General features: G+C 39.1%; 1 protein-coding gene across 1 annotated transcript in view; it reads left to right on the top strand.

Annotated features, from left to right (window-relative positions):
- Positions 1 to 23,910, top strand: part of LOC122789989 (hypoxia-inducible factor 3-alpha-like) — a 925,419-nt gene that overhangs the window by 757,728 nt on the left and 143,781 nt on the right. The window contains exon 11 of the mRNA XM_044057541.1: positions 11,884 to 11,976. Within this exon, the coding sequence (XP_043913476.1) occupies positions 11,884 to 11,976 (93 nt within the window). The remainder of the gene's footprint in view (positions 1 to 11,883; positions 11,977 to 23,910) is intronic.

Below are 23,910 nucleotides of genomic sequence, written 5' to 3'. Positions count from 1 at the left end.
TATACTTCTGCCTGCTCTCAAGAATAAATATTAATCTAACCAAATCATATGCGACCACTGCACTTGATCTTACAAGAAATTTAAAACAACATAAGGAAAATTGTAATTTTACCTACCTGTCCTTCAATTTCTGGATTAGAAGCAAGTTTGAACCAACAGTCTCCTCTTAAAGCAGTGGCACAGTGGTGAATCTGATTACATGTGCTTGGGCCTGCCAGTCCTGGAAAGCAGCCTATGCAAGCAAACAAGCAGAGGATATCATCAAAATGGAACAAATGGAATCGCAGTCCACTAAGACTAGATTATCTCTCATTAATTCTCTAGAAAAAGAGACACCTTCAAAGAGTACAGCCTGAAGCTACTAAACAAACCCAAGAAAACTAAAAATGATCAACCCTTCACTATGGAAGAGTTCAAATCAGTTTTACTTCCCCTTCAATAGGAAATGCAAGCCTTCTCTACAAAATTAACAACATTCAGCAACAACTTGGATCATATTATGTCAAGAATAGATCAAAATGAAACTAAAATACCAAACAACGAAATAAAAATACAAGGGCTACAAAACGCTGTCTCTGAAAGCGACAACACCATCAAAGAAATGCAACAGAAAATGATTGACCTTGAAGCAAGAGCTAGACACAACAACATATTAATTAGAGGCATTCCTGAAAAATGTGATCCTTCTCGGTATTGCAAAGGAAATCACTGATACCGTAATGGACAATAAGGAGCTAACTAAAACAGTTACAATAGAGAGAATCCACAGGGCTTTAAGGAAAACACAAACTTCGGAAATTCCCAGACAAGTTTATGCCAGAATCCTAAATGCTGCACACGCTCAAACCATAATTGTTAACGCAAAAAAGAAGAAAAACATCACCTGGAATAGAAAAAGAATCACAATAGCTCAAGATTTGCCCCTCCCAATTAAAACAATTAAGGCAAGTCTTATCTCCTTTCTGCAGCTACTTACTAAATAAAAACATTAAATTCCAAATGAAATACCCGGCAGTACTATGCTTCCAACATAACAACGTCAACTACTCACTGAAAACTGTCCAGGAAGCTAAATCTGCTTTTATTAAAGCATTTAAGAAACTGCCAACCAGTGTTGCGTAAATAAATAATTCAAAAAGAAACTAAACCATTACTGTTTGCTTTATACATAAAGCTATCTTGTCCGTGGACACAGCGGAGCTAATTGCCAAACCATCCAGACAAACCATCCAGACATTTCCTCAAAATCTCAGTGGATTTAGAGTTTCCCGTCTTGAAATTCCAGTCTCTGGCCTAGGATCCAAAGTAAGCAAAAAAGAAGAAAAACATCACCTGGAATAGAAAAAGAATCACAATAGCTCAAGATTTGCCCCTCCCAATTAAAACAATTAAGGCAAGTCTTATCTCCTTTCTGCAGCTACTTACTAAATAAAAACATTAAATTCCAAATGAAATACCCGGCAGTACTATGCTTCCAACATAACAACGTCAACTACTCACTGAAAACTGTCCAGGAAGCTAAATCTGCTTTTATTAAAGCATTTAAGAAACTGCCAACCAGTGTTGCGTAAATAAATAATTCAAAAAGAAACTAAACCATTACTGTTTGCTTTATACATAAAGCTATCTTGTCCGTGGACACAGCGGAGCTAATTGCCAAACCATCCAGACAAACCATCCAGACATTTCCTCAAAATCTCAGTGGATTTAGAGTTTCCCGTCTTGAAATTCCAGTCTCTGGCCTAGGATCCAAAGTAAGCAGTTACTGTTCACCCTCTGACCTACAAGTAGCATCTGGGTCACGAACAGGAAGCACAAGAATACTGAGGACAAAGTTCGTAACAGAATAATCAGACTGAAGCTCATAGTTCCTGAAGCAACATACTCATCCCTAAAACACAGTTGACTATTAAAACAAAATGCATCTTGACATCTACTCAAGATATATGTCTAATTCACAATCAACTTCCAATAAACTCAACTTTCTCAAAATTTTTGAAACACGCCCCACACATTGGTTCACCTGCCTGACACTGATCCGCTACCTTCTGTGTCTAGTACAAAGTGCCTACGCAAGGTTTGAATCACAAGCCTTTATGCTTTTAACTAAAATAAGCAATTGAATTCTATTTGTGAATATCCTATAATCCAATAAACTGCCTGTGATGCTACTTGGAATATCCAGAGAAATTACTGAGTACTAACAACTACCACTAACATCAGCTACGAAGCTGAGGAAAGATAAAGCACAACGGTAACTGATCGTGAAACACCCCACATTAAAACCCTAACCCCTGACGTTCCACTACAGAAAAATAAAATTAATATGCCTTTCATTTCGATACAAAGACAAAGCTGACAGTACAGAATCGAAAAGATGACCCACTCTAAGAAATCATGCGTACATTACAAAAGTTGTTTTTCACTAAAACCAAATAGATGAAGCACATTACTTTCCGACATAACTTTCTAACTTGTCACTGTGGATGGTTGTGCTACGGGACAGTCGTAGGAATGATTTCCAGCTCTTGGTGGAAGACGAGGATGGGATTTTCTCTTCAACTTTGATCAGACCCTTTGCTTGGTTCTTCTCATCGGCTAATTCTGATTTGGACTGTATAACAGACAGTACTCTGTCATGCTTTGTCCGTGCTTCACTTACTTGCTTTCTGAGGTTTTGGTGCTGCTCATAGTTTTCCATCTGCGTATTGCAAAGTTTGACAGCTGTTCTGTCTGGGAGGCTGTAACAATACTGTTTGTGGCGATCTAGTGTGGTAATGTTGCTCCTTCCTTCCAAAACCTTGCTGATTGTAGCATTGCATGCCAGCTGATATCAACGCTGAGGGGCATTCCAATTATTATTTAATATGGGGTTTCTCTACGGAAATTAAAGTAGATCACACCATTAATTAGAATACGACAACACCGCAAGGAAAACCGAAGCTGTAATATAGCTTGTTTACCTTAAACGATCCCTAAACATGCCAAATAGTCTATCGTGCAATTACCGAAAATTTGCATGCCACCTTCCTAATTAAATAGTACCCTTTTAAAACGAACACTACAGTCTTAATTGTTGAAGGTTGGCCAAGTTATAAAGGGAGGCACAACTGAAGTAAACCTATTATTTCAGTCCATTGCTCATTTATTAGGTATTATAGGACAATCTGTACAACAGCTGAACTGATTAGCAGTTATCTCTGAAATGATGAGAAGCGACTGTTATCAGAACTAAATTGCTGGTACTTTCAGGTGCTGTAACAATGGCTTTTGTTATCAAAATACCCTAAAAAATACTTAATATATGCACTCTGTGATGGCACTCAGCATTAAATACAATATCTTAAAATACTTATATTCTTTTATCATTATTGCTACTACTATTAATACTACTATTTTTAATTGCAGACACATCCACAGCATAGTCACCACAGCTGCCTTGGTTCTAACTAGCATGCGACTCAATATAGAAAGGAAAACATCAATCTCCAAGAAGAGAAGTGTAATGTGGCGTACTGACAAAAATCCAAACAAGCTGTTTTCGCATGTTTCAGGCCGTTTAAATAGCTATGTGTCGATATGATTAAGCCAGACCTTTTGTATCTGTTGGTTGCAATAGGAGCCATCCTATCACCTTATGCTGTCCTAATCCCCCACGCTCTAAACTCTCCTAGTCCAATTGCTATACTGAAGCTCTTTGGTTCAGATTGCCATTATCCTCCCGCTCAAATTTGTTAAAGGAAAGCATGGTAAAGATACCAAGTTAAGAAAAAAGGAAGGATAGAAAAGGGAAAAAAAAAAGAAATAGAAAAGAAAATGTATTTTGTTAAAATTTAACTAACCCCTGTGACTGCAGTGTGGTAATAAAGTTTACCATTCTATTTTTTTAAATAAAAATCCATACTAAGACTATCACTAAGTTGTCACAAAACTATTTACATCAATCATTCTAAGATTCACAAATAACATAAATCCAAACTCTCTTGACACCCCACAATTGATGCCCTATTCTCCTTCCGATTATGTAACATGAGAACTCTCGCTCCCCCTTGTCAATACATACATTGTTGACCTTGCAGTAGTTAAACTAAGCTTTCACTGATGGCTCTCTTACTGCTCTCCATCTAGGTATCCTGGGCGTGGTATATTTGGAATACTACCCTCAGCAATAACATTAGATGTAATTCTGTTACTTGCTCCACTTGACGCTCACATCTAGACACCTCAAAGTATTCTAATGTCACCAAGAAAAAATGAAAGAAAAAATAATTGAAACAAAACAAACACTGCAAAAACTATAATGAAAAACTCGAGTCCAGCATAGGATTCACGTCTTCCCAATACACAGCTCTAGTAAGACATTTCTACAGTTTGTGGTGGATCTGTGTAACGAGACTGACAAATTACAGCAGTGGACCTATGACCTTGATATCTGCTTCCCAAGGTGGAATCCACTAGCAACCATAATGTCACTTTGAAGAATGTGTCTACAGAACTCACAGACCATAGTTGTCAGTACAGACTAAGCCATACAAGATCTTAGACTACTGCTTTCTCACACTGCATCTCTGGAATTGCCTAACTCTCCGATTTTATCACCTCAACTTTACTGATCAGTGTTCCATAACAAAACAGTCAAGCAGCTCAAATACTGGATGGCATTGGTACTAATACACTGTAATGCATCAAACATGCAGTGCTATGTCCGGACTTTAAATGATCTATATGTGTTGAACTATATAAATGTTTAAGTAGTAAGTTATGTAGTTAGTTATAAGCTCTTATGCAAAATATTGTTGGTTTAAACTTTGTTCCGCCTCTTCTTCAGATGTCTTTCATTTAATCATTAAGCAGGTTAAGAAGTTAGTTTTGTGCTAAATGTCTGATGGATTTTAGAATAACAGTAGATTTTTGTATAATAGTTAGCTTTGTAAATATGTTTCTAATACCTCTTCCAGATAATAGTAGGTCGTGGTTAGGCACGGGGGGGGTTCTGAAGGGGGCGGGTTGTCACTAATTAACCTTAACACTGCTAGTGTTATTCCTTAATAGTTTTCATACCACACTCCTAAACAACGTTTACATTCCTCTACACTGCCCAACTTACCCTTCAATCAGTACATTAACAGCTGTCCAATAACTAGAGTATAGACTTAATGGTGTCACTGGAATCCTGGAATGTTAAAGGTCTCCAAAATAATAAAAAAAAATAATTTAATCCTCCATTTAACGTATAAATCTAAGGCTGATATAACACTTATTCAAGAGACTCACTTGACTAAAGCTCAATGGGAAAAGGAATAAAAAAAGAAATGGGTAAAGCTAATTATAGCGGCGAATGATACTGTATCTAAAGGGGTAGCAGTAATAGTTAAAAACTCTTTCAAAGGTAATATAATAGCAAGTGACTGGGATCCTAATGGCAGATGGTGTTACCTAATATGCTCCCTCCCATCTTTCAGTAAATCATTTTAATTTTGAATGTATACTGTCCATGCATGTACCAGACTGCTTATATTTATGAAGTCTACACAATTTTAGAAAAAGTTCAAAATCATTTGTTCGTACTAGGGGGCAATTGGAATATGACTGTCAGACCTGAACTAGACAGAATGAACAAGGAAAACAAACAACCCGTTGGCTTGACTAAGCTTATAAATGAACTAATAGAAGATTTTAATATATTCGATCCCTTCTAACTATTTAGGAATGATTCTGATACCAGTAAATTCACATTCTTCTCAGACTCCTGCAAATCATGGTCCAGAATAGACTTTTTCTTAATTTCAACAGGTTTTTCAAAATATGATATAAGCTACCAAACCGATTCCAGAACCATATCTGACCATGCCAAAATCAATCTAAAAATAAACTAGACCAAATCAAACACAAAAGACCAATACGCAACAAATTAGACCTTAAACCCAAACCTTCTAAAAAATAGGGAACTCTGCCAAGAATTAAATGAATTTCTCAGCCAAACTAACAACTTAGAAAGATCAAATATTCCCTTTGATATACAGTGAGCAGCAACCAAGGCTACACTTAGTGGTATATTCATCCAAAAAGCATCTGTATTCAAAAACAAGCCAAATCCCAAACTGACACCTTAGAACTCAAAATAAAAAACCTAGAGCTACAACTACAAATCAAACATACCGTGAATTTAGAAAAACAGATCATCTCCCTACAAAAACAACTGCAAGAAGCTCAATTGAACTAGTTCTCTCTCATCGAACTTAGACTTTTGCATAAATATGCTGAATGGGCCCAACCCCGCCTCTAAAATTCGGGCCAGAATAATCAACATTAAACCCCCTTGTTCTAGAATACAGCAAATTAACCATAACAATAGGATATTCAACTCGGACAAGGAAATCATACAAGTTTTTGAAGAAATCTACCAAGAGGTCTATGGTCCCCAACTTCTTGATGATGAGGCAGCATCCGATAGCTTTCTAGACGATTTGCAATTCCCACAAATAAATGACACTCAATTAAATCTTCTTAAAGCACCAATAACTACTGAAGAAATATCCCTAGCCATCAACAAAATGAAATTAGGTAAAGCCCCAGGCCCTGACGGTTATCCAATTGAATTCTATAAATCCTTTAAGAAACAACTAGTCCCAATTCTACTCAAAGTATACAATTATATAGTAAAATTTGGCATTACAGATCTGTATATAAATAATTCTAAACCAATTTTTATACTAAAACCTAATACATATGGCCTTAACCCCAACGACTATCCCCACAATTGCACTAATTAACCTAGATATAAATGTATTATCAACAGTATTGGCTCACAGACTCAACAAAATACTCCCTTATATCATATCTCCCGAACAACTAGGATTCATGAGTATAGGCAAGTCTGGGACAATACGTTAACAATAGAAGCAATAACAAACATGACATTTAAAGATTGTTCCCCTAAATATGCACTTTCCATTGTTGCACAAAAGGCTTTTGACCGAGTCAACCTAAACTTCATTTTCAAGATTCTGAAATGATTTGCCCTTCCTGAAGAATTTATAGCTATGGTCAGAGTCCTATACAATAAAGCTACCACCACATTACACATAAACAAAAAAAATTCATACCCTATCCAAATAGTTAACGGCACAAGACAGGGTTGTCCGCTTTCCCCATATCCTTTTAACCTCTACTTAGAAGCCCTCCTCCTAAATTTAAGCCAAAAAATATTTAATCACTCTATTTACATCTCCAAAGTCCAAGTTAAATACACAGTGTTCGCCGACAATCTTAACATCTACTTTGAATTTCCCTCAATAGACTTAGCAAAGATTTTAAGCTCCATCGACAAGTTCTCTGCAATTTCCAACTATGCCATGAATCCAAGCAAATCAAAAATATTCATGTTAAATCTTCTACGCCACATGGAGATTTTCTTCCCAGAATCAAAGTTTAAAGTAGAGAACTCACTCAAATACCTGGGCATCACCTTTACTCATCCGCACAAGGAAATTATAAAAAAAAAAAAAACTATATAAACTTTGGTCAAAAGTTATAGAAGATCTGGACAGATGGAAAAACAAACCTTTCCCTTCTTTCTAAGGCTTCAATCATAAAAATGGACATTCTCCCTAAAATTTGATATAATTTCCAAGCAGTCAACCAATGCATCCCAAACATTTTTTTTTTCTAAAATGAAAGCAACATTGGGTAAATTTATGTGGCACCCAAAAAAAACACTAGAGTTAGCTACACAAACTTAACCCTGCCTAAAGAAAAGGGTGGAATAAGCCTCCACGACTTTCAGACATACTATCATTTTAATGCCAACAACATTATATGCCTAATCAACTATGAACCCTCTGATACTTCCAGGCACCCTTTTTGGATAAAAATGTATCACCAACATCTAAACTCTTCCAATATAAACCCTAGGGCTATACCTTTCCTTAATAACAAGACTCTAAGAGACTTCAAAATACATCCAACCTTTGTCAATAATGTGACATGTATCCAAAAGCTCGTAGCTTCTTTAAACTTAAAGAACTCCTTAATTATGACTCAACCAATAGACATGAACCCTAATATCAGACTAAATAATAATGTTAAACCTAGATAAGTATCCATTATCCATTCATAAAAAACTGTATAATCTGGGACTTTTATCAAGTAAAAGATCAACCTTTAAGTTCTATTGTGGATTCTCTAGCAGCAAATAAAAACACGGCTTAATTATTAAACAAATATTATACTTAGCAAATTTAAAGACATCAGAAATCAACATAACTCTACAAGACTTTCAGTTATACCAAGAAATCATCTCCCTTCTACTACTGAGAACTAAAATGTTATCAAACACTTATAGACTAGTTACCCAAATCAAATACCAGAACGAAATCCTATATTCATACTATTGGATGAGTCAAAACAATAGGTTAACTAATGAACAAAAACTAGCGGCAAGAGATATAACTATAAAACTAACCCCCTTTAAAAAAAATTAAGTTATACTCAATTCATGATTAACAACAATGCATACCACACACCACTCTTTCTCAGCAAAATAATTGCCAATTCGTCACCTTTCTGCCCCACATGCACCAACGCAGTAGCTGACATTCTCCACATATTTTGGTCTTGCAAAAACATCTATAAACTTTGGTGCTCTTTAAGAGCAAAGCTGGAGAAAACAGGCTGTATGAAATCCACCCACTCATGGGAAATGGCAATATTAAACATTTTCCCAAATTCCTGTACATATGAATCCAAACATATTATAGTAACACTGTGCGCAGTACTGAAATCCTATATAGCCCTCAACTGGCTTGACAGATCCAGAACTTCATGGGCAGAATTCAAATCTATAGCTATCAAATATGTTTTAGCAAACAAATTAAGAACTGTAAACCTCAAGAAATGAACTTATTTTAAGAAATACTGGAAAATGCTTTTAGAAGTCCTTAGCTAGGCCTTCACTGAGCTAGATAGATCTTGCCATTTTACTATAATACTCCCTCATCATAACAAACTTCCTTTCTAACTTGATATAGAGACCACAATTAAACCATTTTGTAAAAATGTACCAGTTGCACTAGTTATACCAAACTATCCTCTAGTATTTGATTTTTTCTTTCTACCGCTATTATATGTAATATTAACTTCTAAACTCTGTTAGAACATCCTACATGAATGACAACCCAGTGTAAATGATGTAAGCAGTTGCATCGATAGATACAGGTATATGATTATAGTTTTTCCTCTTGTGAAAATAATAATGGTTAATGGTATATTGTCTGTATAAACGGTTGGATGCTTGATATCTAGTGTGCATTCTAATTCACACTCAACATTACAAACCATACTTGTCTTTTACAAATGCTTATTACAATGAAAAATAACTGTTTCTTTTTCCACTTGATTTTTGTTTTAATATTAAACCATCAAGCTTAATCACCATGTATGTAGTAAATTCTGTATGCAACATAAGTTATTGATCATATGTAACCCCATTGTTATCTTACTTCCACCTTGTATTAAATTGTTTATAGTAGAAAAAAAGAAAGTGAAATAAAAACTGTATTTGAAAAAAATGTATTAGTAAATAGTATGACTCAGAGTAAGTTTCAGAAAGTGAAGTAGTTTTCTGTTACATATAAAGTAATACGGTCAGAGAGGCATTCATTGCCTTCTGGTTTAGGTTATGAATGAAAATGGTCCTTGGACCAGTCCACTTACCAAGTTAAGAAATCACAGTAGATAAATAAATTCATGTTTGTCCCACTTTCGGTGCTGCAGGTCAGCGTAAAAGATTTCCTGTGATTTACATTTGTAAAAATAGGATAAAGCATATCAAAACCCATACTGATTACCATTCTGCTTTTTTGTTCTGAGACCCTCTCGTGGTTTGTATACTTCGGGGGGTACTTAGTGCATGGACCAGCTATATACCGTAATGTTATGCGGATCTGCCTGATCTGTGCCTCCCCTGCTAAGCTTATGCATATAACTTTAAAACCCTTGTTGTTCGCTGATGGTACAAGTTGAGTTCATCCATTCCTACAGGAATTTCAGTTTAGGCTGCCCCACTGTCCTGTTACAAGGTGTCCTGGCATGTTTTGCTTGCCACCAGGTAACGCTAGCCATATGGAACTGTGCTGGCCTGCCAACATGCAGACGGCTTGCAGATAAGCTAATACAGCAAATCCATGAACCAGTTTGGTACAGCATGTGTAGGTGTGGAGTTTCACAGCAGTTCAATATAGTACCATCTAAGAGATAGGGGAGGATCCCTTGAGCAGTAATAGCATTATGGGAAATGGGTCCATTGGAAGATCAACATTACAGTTAGTATTATGGGGGAGGGCTGGTAAACAAGCAGTACATTACATTAGGCTTTACAGAAGGTGGGAGGGGGAGCCCTAAGCAGTGAGCAGTACATTGCATTTGCTTAATGGCAAGCGATGATAAGCCTATCTAGTCTGCATTCTTAAGTGCATTTAACATTTTACCTTTCCTCCATCCCTACCTTCCCCCTTGCCCTTTCTCCAGCTGTCCCATGCCGTGTTGTATACCTTCCTACCCATTTACTGTTTATTTACTTACTGTTTGCTTGCCAGGTAGGTGGGCTGATGCATTAACACTTTTCAGCCATGACCCAGGCTCATTGAGCAACAGTGCAGGTATATGTATACTACTAAATACAGAATAAGCATAGAAAGAAATGTATAATTGGGAAGCAACAAGTCATAGCAGACAATGTTTTAAGTACTCCATTAGTCTATACAGAAGTCCACAGCCCTGTCTGTTAAAAAAAAAAAACTGTTTTCAGAGATCCGTGAGTAAACAGTCCCTACAGTTTGCTGCCTTTGCCCCTCTATCTTCTGTCCTTCCTGTTCAGAATGACATCCCTTTGTATATCCTTAACAGGATCTTATGAACAAACATTTTGTGTGTATGTATGTGTGATTTACTGGATTTACGTAGCTTTTTAGACCTCAAATATATATTAAATTGCATGTTAAGCACAATAGCCTTTAATATACTGCTAAATAAGTAAAGTATTTTCAAAATTAGTGGGGAAAAGAAAAATAAGATATTTGGAAGCCTCATTTAATACTACAGGCCCTATGATTTGCCATATTTTCAAAAGCCTGTGGGTATGGTGTTATGCCTTAGTTTATGTACTAGAGTGCTGCCTTTTCATGCTGTTTCATCAGATGACTTTCCACCTTTTAAATAACTTTATCTGTATTTCAGGACTTTACATGGTACTTTTCTGGATTTCATTACCTGAATGAATTGGTTGGTCATATGCCGATGGAACACTTCTGGATGTTGCTGCATATGTTATCTACCCACTCACTTCGTTGTCTGTATTATGCGTTCACCCCTTCAGTCATCTAATCTCCATAGTGCTGTCTTTCACTTCATTGTAGTTTTTGATCTGAAGAAGTAGCATTTTAATGACCCTTTGAAGAAGTCATTTAAGGTTGTCATCATTGATATACTACTGGCAGGTTTTCCATGCTGGGAAGAATTACTTTTTTTTTTTTTTTTTAACCTTTGTAAGGTGGTGTATCTCCTCCTGTTATCCTTTGGTAGGCTTCACTTGCCCTACCTTACCTTCCACTGCTCTACAATGCTGCTGCATTTTGTGTCTCTTCAGCAGCAGATTGCTGTAGTGACATTTGACTTGTGCACCACAAAGTTGTTGCCAGTTGAGTTGTCCTGTTTTTTGTCTAAGAGGTCAGAAGTATATCCAAGGTTGTTTGATGTTAACATATGTTTGAAGGTGGGAGGATTAAGTGGTATGCTAAATACTTAGGCCTAACTTTATTGATGCCTTAGCTTCCCGTTATAGAATTAATTTTATGTATTTTCTATTTTTATTTTCTTTTTAAACAGGTGAATGGTGGAGATGAGTTCCTACAACAACTGGAAAATGTGCGTCGATTCTTTGCAGTCAGTGAAGAAGCACATAAGCTGGGTGCAGCTGTGGTAAGGGACAGTTTGCAGTTATTAATTAGAATAGGATTTGAGCTGGAACTCTTTGCAGCTGTTTCCTTTGTTTCTCCATAGTAACACAACCAGATACGTAGTGATTTCCGGATGTATTTTTGATTGTATGTTCTGTGCATGGAGATGATAGCAGCAGCCTTGGGAATTGTGGAGCTTTTAATATTTACTTACCTGGGTAGCAGGTAGGAACACTTTACACAGTACCTTAAAGAAAGCTCTTCATTTATTAAGCATTAGTGCTATGTGTGAACCTTCCTGTACTGATGTTGAACTGTTAATTTCAGTTGGATGTTCTAGGTCTGATCAGTGAAGTCTTTCCTTCCTAGTACTGTTTATTTTATTTTATTTTACATTTGTTTACTGGGATAGTCTGACTGGACACATGTCCATTTACAGCAGAGGCCCGGGGAGAAAAGCTCCACATTCAATACAGAAAAACAAATAGCTGAACAATTTTCTAACAATATGGTCATCTATACAGAAGCAAAAAGCTGACAATATGTAAAAATACAACTTTTGATACAAAAACAAAATTTGACACTAGATAAAAAATACAACTTTCAATACAGAAACCGAAACTGACACTAGATAAGCATTATAACTGACTATAGAGACAGACAGAGACTACTTATAAATTAATTACTGTAAGTTTAGCATGAGCTAGTATAACTATTAGAAATTTGAGCAGAAAATATAATTCCTGATACTGTAGAAAAATTACAGTAGGTATAATTGGATATGAAGCTGTCTGAGGTGGTAGGAACAGTTAAGATTAGGTAATGCATGGACATAGCGAGGAATTAATTGTGTGATTTGAGTGAGTTTTTGAACAGAGTAATAGTGGAGGCAGAAGATAAAGCTGGGGGAAGGGTATTCCAGGATTTAGCTATTTTATGGGAGAATAATGCTTTACCTGCAGTGTTAGCCTTAGAGATACAAAGGATTGATTTGTCAGTGGAGCGAAGGGGACAATTTGATTTGTAGGGCATGAGTAGGTGACTTAGTGCTGGGGTTCTATTGGGATGTCTCACAATATTGTAGGCGATGATTAGTTGATGGTAATTGAGTAGTTGGGGTAATTCTAGCCATTGTAGTTCCTTCAGAGCCTGACAGTGATGGGTTCTGAAGGTGCATTTATTAACGAGCTTGGTAATTTTGTTGTAACATGTCACAAGTCTAGCAAGATCATGTTTTCTGATACGGGTAAGGATTGTTGCCCCATACATTAGAGTGGACAATAGATGGGTTTGGGCTAGGGAGATTCTCGCTTGTTTTGAGAGAAAGTTTTTGTGTCTGTATAGTGTTCCCATTTTTTTATGGACTTTTTTGATGGTTTGTGAAATGTGGACATCAAACTGTAGGTTTTTGTCAATTTCTACACCCAGGAGTTTGGTGTGATCAGAGGGGGTGATGATAGTACCATTTTCTTGCCGCACGGGAGCCCTCAGTAGAAGCAGTTCACAAGTGCCAGTCGGCCGCTACCTGAAATTTTAGTTTTTCAAGTTTCAAACCTGAAGTCTTCTAAAGCTAAGTACCCCATTGGGGATCCTTTTTTTTGCTCTAACCAATGTCAGAAAAAGTTAACAATTGTCTTGCCTGTGGAAAGCAAATACCTTACAGAGATTTTAATTCTTACCGCGTCACCTGTTTAGACCCAGACCACGGCGTTCCTCGCTGTCGGTTTTGTGCCTTGTTCAACACCCAAACTATTCGATGTCGGGCTATCTTTGTCGCTAAATACTTTTGCTCTCGTTCTCCGTATGCAGTCCAACTACCGATCTTCCGAAAAAACGTAAGGATAAAGACAGAGATAGACCGCATAGGTCCAAAACTGCCGACAACGCTTCCGTTAAGCTACCCGCCAGTACTCAGGCGCTTTCACAGCCCCTGATACCCGCTTCTACAGATTCGCAGGCCTCTACTGAGACCCATTCGGAGTCCAGTATACCGCAAGATGCTTCTTCAACTATGGAACCTGCGGATGTATTCAGGCCTTCCAATGTTAGTATTAAACAGACTACTTCATTTTTTACTAAAACTACCGAATTTCTCCGGCCCAAGTTCGCACTATGCCTAGGAAACCGATGACCAAAGCACACTCTCAAGATCCCATGCCTCAGAAACAAATGCTTAGAATGGCTGAAGACCTTATTACTTTAATTAGGGGAAGCCAGTCTTCCACCTCTGAAAGACAAAGAACTGATTTTCCTTCTGATTCTACAGACTATGAGCCCGATGACTGTGACCCCTCTGATTACCAGGACATACCCTTATCCACCTATGAGGATTCAGATGCAGAGGATTCCATTCCCTCTGCCTCCCCTCCAGAGGACTCTTCTTTCGGTGAAACCTTACATACCCTAAGAGAGCATTTCCGCTGGGAATGCTAGGACTGTCCTCAGTCAAAAAAAGAGACTCAGGGAATTTTTTTAGACTTGCCTCAGCACAGGCCTTTAGCTATACCCCCTGTCCTGGATATTGTAGATGATGTCTTCATGGAATCAAGTCTTACCCCTGATACTCTACCTCCAGCTCCTAGAAAGCCTGGCAGGTACTACAGAGTACCTGACTCTCACAAATTTCTCTTTAAAAATCCTCCTGTGGATCCAGAGACCATTTCCCAGGGACCTAAAGGTATTAAGGCTACTACAGCCAAAAACCATACCCCATTCGGACAAGGATTCTAGGGCTTTAGACAGATGGGGTAAGAAGATATATACCTCTGCAACTCTTGCCATCAGGGTTTTAAATTGCCAGTTTCACATGTTGAAGTACCAGCAGCATATTATGGAACTAATTAAACAAAAAATGTTGTTGATTCCTGACTGTACAGAAAATAAAGATTTCAAAGAGTTAATGCATTCTGCAAACCAAGTTGGTAAACATAATTTGCAGTGTGGTTTTGATGCCCTAGAAGCATCTTGCAGGGCTGCTGTCACTGGGACTGTTCTGAGAATGCATGCTTGGCTGAAGGAACAAATCTTGCCAGACTAAGTTAAAGCAAAATTACTAGATGGTCCATTAAATCAAGAATGTTTGTTTGGCACAAAAGCAGAAGAAATTCTTAAAAAGATGGAGGAAAAAGCTAAATCTATGCAAACTGTTAAAGATTTCTCACAGGTACAGCCGGTACAGCCACCTAGATTCAGTAGGCATTGGCCTTTGAAAAACTGGTCCTTTCCTGTCCCTCCCAGGCCTTCTCAGTCCAAACCCAGGCGCAACAAACCACAAAGGCTACAGTCTCAGGGTATGCACAGATCTAAACAATGGAGTGCTCCCACCTCAAAAACAGGGAGTGGTAGGCCACCCCCTTATGGAAAAAGCTCACAGTGACTTCTCTTCCCAACCATGCCCAAGTACTTGCACCCTAGGAGGAAAACTCGCCCTGTATGCAAAAAACTGGGAATATATTACCCAGGACTGTTGGGTCTTAAAACATTGTATCCCAGGGATACAGATTCTACTTCCATTCACTGCCAGCCTCAAGCAGATTGCCAGACCTTCCCCCAAACTAGTGGGCAGAGGCCCAGAAGCAAGTACTTTCTCTTCTCAGTATCAGGACTATTCAACCTGTTCCAACAGAATAAAGGGGACAGAGTTTCTACTCCAGACAGTTTCTGGTGCCCATAAAAGAAAACTCTTGGCGCCCTATCCTGGATCTGTCAGTTCGCATCACCTTCCTGGAGGTACCAAGGTCAGAATGCTTACACTCCAACAGCTGCTGCCTATGCTAGCCAAGGACTCCTGGCTGGTCACCCTAGACCTAAAAGAAGCTTATCTGCACATCCCCATAAGGGAATCTTGCAGGAAATACCTACATTTCTGGGCAGGCTGTATGCACTATCAGTTCTCTGCACTTCCCTTTGGCTTATCTACTGCACCCAGGGTATTCACAAAGTGCCTGGCTCCAGCCATTGCATACTGCAGGCAGAGACACATTCAAATTTACCCATACTTGGACGATTGCCTGATTCAGGTGGACAGTCAGGAATTGCTACTTCAGCACCTGACGTTTGTAAAGAGACTCCTAAATTATTTGGGGTATACCATCAACGAAAATAAATCACATCTGGTACCCAGCCAAGAAATTGTATTCCTGGGAACAAGCTTGAACACAACTTCCCAGATGGCATTGCTCACTCCAGAAAAGCAGGTTTATTTGACAAATTACTTCAAAGTACTGGCCACCCAATCCAGCTATCTGCAAGAAAAATACTGCAAGCCCTAGGGTTCATGGCCTCATGTATTCTCCTAATTCCATATGCAAGACTGCATATGAGGAAACTTCAATGGTACTTAAAAAGTCTCTGGTGTCAACATTTTCAGGACCTGGAAACAGTGATTCCGATCATTCCTTGCCTAAGGACAGAGTTCCTTTGGTGGGCAGAGGCATGCAACCACAACAAGGGACTCCCTTTCACTCAACCCCCCCCCCCCCCCCACCGCCCAAACCCTAACAACAGACGCATCAGACTATGCATGGGGGGCTCACATGGCAGGCAAATACATTCAAGTCAAATGGAGCCCAGGACAAATTCACCTGCATATCAATCAAAAAAAATGTTTGCTGTACAGAATGCACTGACAGCTTTCAAACACCTTATCCTTCCAGGACAACTCTTGATAAAGACAGACAACACCACAATCGTGTGGTACATAAACAAGCAGGGGGGAACCTATTCCTACCCACTCTGCAGGTTAGCCATGGCTCTGTGAAACACAGCCTTGAGCAACCAAGTGCACCTGCAAGCTCAGTTCCTGCCAGGCAAACAAAATTCATTGGCAGACGACTTAAGCAGAAATCTAATGGACCCGCGTGAGTGGAAACTGGAACCTAATTCATTCAAGCTTCTAATCTACAGGTGGGGGACAGCAGAGGTGGACCTCTTTGCTTCCCTCCAGAACCATCAATTGAGCAAATATTGCACCAGAACTACCCAATGCCAAGCATGGAAACTAGATGCCCTATCCTTTACATGGGGAAACCTCTCAATCCATGCTTTTCCCCCTTCTGCCCCTCCTCTCCAAAGTACTACTTAAGATCAAACAGGACAGGCCAAGGACAATCCTTATTGCACCAGACTGGCCACACCAGCACTGGTACCCACTTTTACGCAGTCTGACAACAGTGCCACCCTGTCACCTGCATCAGGCCCCCTCTCTGCTGTCCCAGCAGGAGGGCCAGATTTTGCATCCTCAGCTGCAAACCCTGAACCTAGTAGCCTGGCTTATTCTCTGAATACATCACCAGCAACCCTCAGCAAACAGGTGCTAGATGTCATCCTTGAGGCCAGGAGGCCTAGTACTAGGAAATCCTATTCAGAAGAGTGTAAAAGATACTGTTCTTGGAGCAAGTCTCAGGGAAAGGACAGAGCCGTGCCCACCTTACCTCAAATCCTAGATTATCTAGCAGAGCTGCTCCACAAAGGCCTATCCTTTTCATCCATTAAGATTCATGCCTCTGCCATCTCACCTCATTACAATACTGAGCCACCCCTCTTCTCTCACCCTCTGGTCAAACAGTTCCTGAGAGGAGCTAACAATTTAAGACCCCCTGAGGAGAGCTCCCACTCCTGCCTGGGACCTTAACTTTGTACTAGAGAAGCTCACGCTTCCTCCTTTTGAGTCTGCTGCTACAGCAGAGTTAAAATTTCTCTCTTGGAAAACAGCCTTACTTCTAGCCATCACTTCAGCAAGAAGAGTGTCTGAGTTACAGGCCCTTATGGCTGTGGAACCCTTCATTATCTTCCATGCGGACAGGGTTTCCCTCAGGACTAACCCATCATTTATGCACAAGGTGATATCCAGTGTGGCTTTAAACTAATCCATCCATTTACCAACCTTTTTTCTTAATCCTCAGAATTAAGGGGAAAGGATCCTGCACTCCTTGGATGTGCACAAACAGCTTAGGTTCTCCCTTGACAGGACTAAACCATTCAGAATATCTGACCAGCTGCTAGTCAGCTTTGCTACAGGGGCAGAGGGCAAGGCCATTTCAAAGGAAACCATCTCCAATTGGATAGCATACTGCATTCATTTCTTCTACAAGCACCAGGGAAAACGTACCCCACAGGGGATCAGAACCCATTCCACTAGGGCTGCCTCAGCCTCTACAGCATTTGTCAGGGGAGTCCCTACCAGGGACATACTGGAAGCTGCATCCTGGAGTTCAGTAACCTTCACCAAGCATTACCACTTACTTACCTTTTCTAAATCCAGAGCTGGATTTGCTACAGCAGTCTTACAAGTCCTGCTAGCCAGCCTTAATTCTTCTGTACTGCCTCCATCCTTCCTCAGCTTTAGGAATCAATCCAAATGTGATGACTGCAACAGTGAAACACAAAGAACATAGTACAGTTGTGTACACTTACCATAAATTTAGATGTTCGAGTGTATTCACTGTTGTAGCCCTGGTTACCCTCCCTCCAGCCCCCTGACTTTTCTATACTTTCTACCTATCCTCTTTTTTGGCCATATCTTATGGCAGTGGTATTTACTTTTTACTGGAGGTGTTCCACACCATGTAATTGCTTCCTATTTTGGGGGCTCCTGACATCTGGGTCAGGGAAAAATTATGTAATGGCATTGGCTGCATGTTTTATACCCCTGATGATCTGACGTCATGGAAGAGGCGACAGCATCCTACACAGAAATCCCAAGATTCTGGTATTCGGGCCGACTGAGGGCTACCTGCAAGCAGATAACTCAAGTGTGATGACTGCAACAGTGAATACACTTGAACATCTACATTTATGGTAAGTGTACACAACTGTACTTTTTGTTTGGATAGGCTAGTGTTTTCTCTTTTCCACATTTTCCAAGCCTTGTGTCTTGACTTCAGTAGGGCTGTTGTGTCCCTACTTAGCCATGGTGCGTAGTTTGTCTTAACTCTAACTTTCCTAATGGGTGCGACTAAATTTAGGACATTAATGAAAGTGCTATTAGTCGACGGCCTGGTCTAAACTTGGGGTTTTAAGCTGTTTCCAGTTACATTGTTTTAGAATGGAGTTAAGATCCTGTATATTTAGTTTGCAGTCATCTCAGACTTGTCTAAAAGCTATGGGCTTAGCTAAGTTGATGTGTTTACTAAGGAGGACTGTGGGAAGATGGTCACTTAGAGTGTCTGGTAGGCATCCTGTCTGGTAGTTTTGTTTGGGGCAATTAACTACTGTCCAGTCTAGTATAGATTTTTTTTTTTTCTGTTCTAGTGGGCTCTTGTATGAGTTGGGAAAAACCAAAGAGATTGATGTGGTTAGTGGGGTTGTTAGAGTTATATGCTAAACAGTCAGTATTTAGGTCACCTAGTAGGATGGTTTCCTGTGGAAGATTATCTGTAGTCCAGTGTAGGATTTCTTCAGTGGTGGGGGAGTTATTTCCTGGGAGAATGTAACAGCAGAGTATATTCATTTTTTTTGGTGGTGTTTATATATAGGGCTGAGCCTAATATTTCGGCATTTTGAAATTTAGGTAAAGGGGTATTAGGGGGTTTATGTTGCGTGTACTTTTAAAGAGGATAGCAATTCTACCTCCCTTCTTGCTCACTCTATCCTGTCTTAATATATTATAGCCTGATGGAAGGATTTCCTCATCTTAGGTGTTTGGTTTTAGCCAGGTATCAGTAATGGTTAGTATGTCTGGGGAGTAGTGGGCTATAAATGCATGTATGTCAGGAAGTTTGTTAGATATACTCCTAGTGTTGATATTAAGTATTGATAGGTCAGAAGTTTGTTTGGTTGATAGTAAAGTGTTAAGTGCTTTTTTCCATGGATTGTAGTTTCAAGTCACAAGCAGTGGTGAGTGTCACTGTGGCCATATCTCGCCATCTACAGCTTGATGAGTGACCACTGCAACATTCAACCTCAGTTAAGCTTACAACCAGTCACGACAGTCTGGCTCAGAGAATTCTGTTTGAAGGGAGAAATACTGATGGGGTTGTGTGAGAGTGTATGTATGAGTGAGGTAGTGTGTATGTGTGTGTGTGTGTGTGTGTGTGTGTGTGTGTGTGTGTGTGTGTGTGTGTGTGTGTGAGGGTGTATGTATGAGTGAGGTAGTGTGTGTGTGTGTGTGTGTGTGTGTGTGTGTGTGTGTGTGTGTGTGTGTGTGTGTGTGTGTGTGTGTGTACTCAAGTCTGTAGGGGTATGGATGGTGATAGCCGACTCTCTGTGCGTGCGTGTATCTGCATGTGCGCACACTCACACCTGGGTGATCTCAGTAAGTGAATTAGTTGGGGGAATTGAGAGTGTAATGGAGTGTGCGGGGTGGGGGGGTGGATGAAAGTATGTCTGTGATTGTATTTGAGTGGGGATGGGGGTGTCATGTCGCGTGACTTTGAGTGTGTGTGTGTGTGTGTGTGTGTGTGTGTGTGTGTGTGTGTGTGTGTGTGTGTGTGTAAGTAAGTATGAATGTCTGCATGTGTGTGGAAGAGTGAATAAGGAGGGTTCCTGTTCATGGACTGTCTGTGGTAATTACTGCCAAAAATTGCTGTTTAGCACTGACCGCAATTACTAACAATTCAGACATGCACATTAGCTGATAATAAGTTTTTTCTAATTGTGGCTGGACATGTCTCTGAATCACATTTATGCAACCACATAAGCTGCATCTTGTTGTGATAGGCAGTTTCCACAGCTGCAGCCCGTGTCTCTTAATCCAAGGGAAAATTATTATTCAAACAACGGCCAACTCATTTTATTTGTTCCTGTACTCCATTGTCTTAAAAATCCATTTGTGAGGTACGACAGTGCAAATAAAAATGTGGCACGTGTAGATCCCCACTATGCTTAGAAACTCTAGTTCTGTGAAAGGCCACTCTGTCTACCATGGGTGCTCACAGAAATGGTGTTTAGATGAGATATTGCCTCACCAAGCATTTTTTGTTTTGACTGGATAAAGCCAAAGAAAAGACCAAGAAAAATGTTCATCTTTGTGGTAGTCTTGTATCTTTTAAGATCTAGTTTGTGTTACAAGCTTATATATTATTTTTCTTATAAATGCATTATAATGCAATTTAATGACAAGGTTGATTCAGCTCTTCAGACAACTTTAAAGTATATTCTTTTCATATTAGTTTATATAAATGACAATAAACCATAGCAACACTGTCTCAGTTGCAAACATTTTACATTCCAAACTGTGCGACACAACTGTAGCTGCAAACATTATGCATCACTTTTAACATATCCTGTCACTGTCAGTCAACTGTTATATAGCTCATTCAGAGCCTGGTTTCTTTTAAACCCCATTTCTATTCTGCATGTATCGATCCCACAGTTCCCATTTTTCCGGTGTAATTTGTTCCTACACTTTTTTTAAGATTCCAGTTCCAGTTGTTTTAACTCTCACTACTTCTAGTAAAGTTGGTTTAGACTTTGATTTCCATTTTTTAGTAATTGTTTTTTTTTTGGCTGCTATCATTATTAAACTCAGCAAGGCTTTACTATGTCTAAGGAATTCCGAGTTTGTATCATACCTCAAAAAATTAATTTCCCTAGTCACTCCAATTCTTTCACCCAGCAACTCCGACAGAGCAGTCTGCAAGGAATAATTAAAGTCTACCAAGTCATTATGCTCCCAGAAAATATGTTCCAAGTTAGCTCTTTTTGCAGCATCAGACCTCCAGCATTTGCTGTCTACCTGAGGAAAAATTCTTTGAAGTCTGCTTTGGGTATAAAAATATATATGTTAGCACTTCCAGGCAAAGATCCAAAATCTTCTAGATTTTGTTGCATGTTTGAGAAACATGCACATATTCCCCATTGTTTCTTTGTGAATTGCTTATCTAATCTCTGTTCCCAGTCCTTCCTGGGTCCATATTAGAAAATCAAATATTTAACAATTCAAATCACTAGGTCGACCTTTAGTGATCGAGCTGTTAAAACATTGAATGTTCAGAAAAAAAATAAAAACAACAAAAAAAACTAAATGGTGTAGGCAGGGGGCAAGCCCCCCTGCACCCCCCACTACTTAAATATACCAATTCCGAGACCGCACTACATTAAAGTAAATGGAAATTTCCCCTTACGGAGATTTCCGTTTACTTGTTCGATGTTCGGCAGTTTCGCTGTTCTCATGCCGACAATGTCAGATTCGACATTGTCGGCTTTCAAGAATGTAATATAGACCCGTCCTTCCTAACCTCATCTGATTGATTCTTATAGTTATCATGCAATGTTTTATATGCTGTACTGATTATTCCTTTCTTAATGGCTACTTCTCTGCTAGAGTCTACTAAAGCCTCTGCCAATGCTGGTCTTTCATTTAGGACTCCCCTGTTTCTTTGTCTTTGCCTATACTCTAATATCAATCCTTGATATGAAAGGCCGTCTTTTAGCCTGCAGTCCAGATAAGTTCTCAGCATCTTCCTTTTCTATAACCTTTTCCTCTCTAGTTATTTGTTCCCAGTACCTTGGTTCCTTTACCAGTTTTCTCCAATATATTCCCACCCCCTCTTCCTATTGTCTGCATTCCTAATTGCAGTCATCTCTGTTGGCAGAATCTCCTTTCTCCATTCTTGTGTTGGCTTGGTTCTTAGAAGATCTTCTGCTAGTTTGAGTTTGATATTCTGTATAATTCTTGTTGCTCTTGTTAAAGGTCTGCATCCAAAACCGCAGTCTCTCCCTGTTACTTGAGCTTCCCCCTTGTTTCATCATTATCTCTTTCCTCTATGAATTATAGTTTTCTGCTTGTGCAGTGTATAGCACCCTTAACTGTGTTGCTCTGAAGCACTCCTTCAGCTTGGGTAATCTCAATCCGCCCTGTTTTATTAGAAGAATAAGCTTATTCCACTTGACACTTGCCGTCTTCCCCTCCCAGATAAAATCCTTCAGCTCTTTATTAATTGCTATCCACATCTTCTCCTCTGGTTGATAAAAATATGCCTGACCAGTGTAGAAGACTAAAGGGACTAAAAACATTTTAACTGCTTGTGTCTTACTATCAATATCCATATAACAGGGCTTCCATTTTCTCATTTTTTATTGTCTTTTGTTTAGTCTCTTCCCACATATCCTTAGCTACCACACCAGTATCATTTTTAATCCATACTCCTAAATACTTCATTTTATCATGTCTCCATAAATATGGATATTGCTGAACCAATTTGTTGGGGGTACATAATGTACTGCTATTGCTTTTGCCTCATTAATTTTTTTATCTCAAAAAGGTTTGAAATTGTCTCAGTATGTTCACAGCACTGTAATGTCCCTTTCTGGTTTTGTCAGGTATAACATAATGTCATCTGCAAACAGGGCCCGTTTTTCTTGACTATCATACCAGTTATGCTCTTGAATTTCTGAGTCCCTTATTTTCTTTGCTAGCGGTTTTAATTACAATGCAAATAAAGGGGAGAGAGGGCACCACTGCCTGGTTCCTCTGCTCAAGCTGAGATTATCAGAGAAGACGTCACCCATTTTAATTTTTTACTCCGATTCTTCATATGTGCCCCTAATCGACCTTATAATTTTATCAGAGAATGCAAATGCTTCCATTGGTCTGCTCATAAAATCTCAGCTTACTGTGCTAGATGCTTTCTCTGCATCAAGACCCACCAGCAACAGTGGTATTTTCTTACAATCTGCTTCCTTCTGGATCATCACTGTTCTGTTTATGTTGTCAGATGTTTACCTCCCCTCTGCAAAACAACATTGATCCATATCTATCAATTTGGCATCACTTTTGTCTTTCTCTTAACCATTATAGACATAAACACTTCATAGTCATAATTTAGTATTGAAATGGGCCTGCATGAAGTTGAATCTGATGAATCTTTTATATGAAGCTGGATCTGATGGATCTTTACCCTCTTTAGGTAGTACAGCTATTACCTCTTTCTTCCAGGATGTTGGTGCTTCTTCTCCTCTTGAAATGCTGTTAAACAAAACCTTCCAGATCTTCATCAGTTTTTTTCCTTCCTAG

Source organism: Protopterus annectens, chromosome 1.part0 (assembly GCF_019279795.1).
Source record: "Protopterus annectens isolate FY-2018-M chromosome 1.part0, PAN1.0, whole genome shotgun sequence".
In the NCBI taxonomy this organism is placed as follows: Eukaryota; Metazoa; Chordata; order Ceratodontiformes; family Protopteridae; genus Protopterus; species Protopterus annectens.
This window is presented reverse-complemented; position numbering and strand designations above follow the sequence as displayed.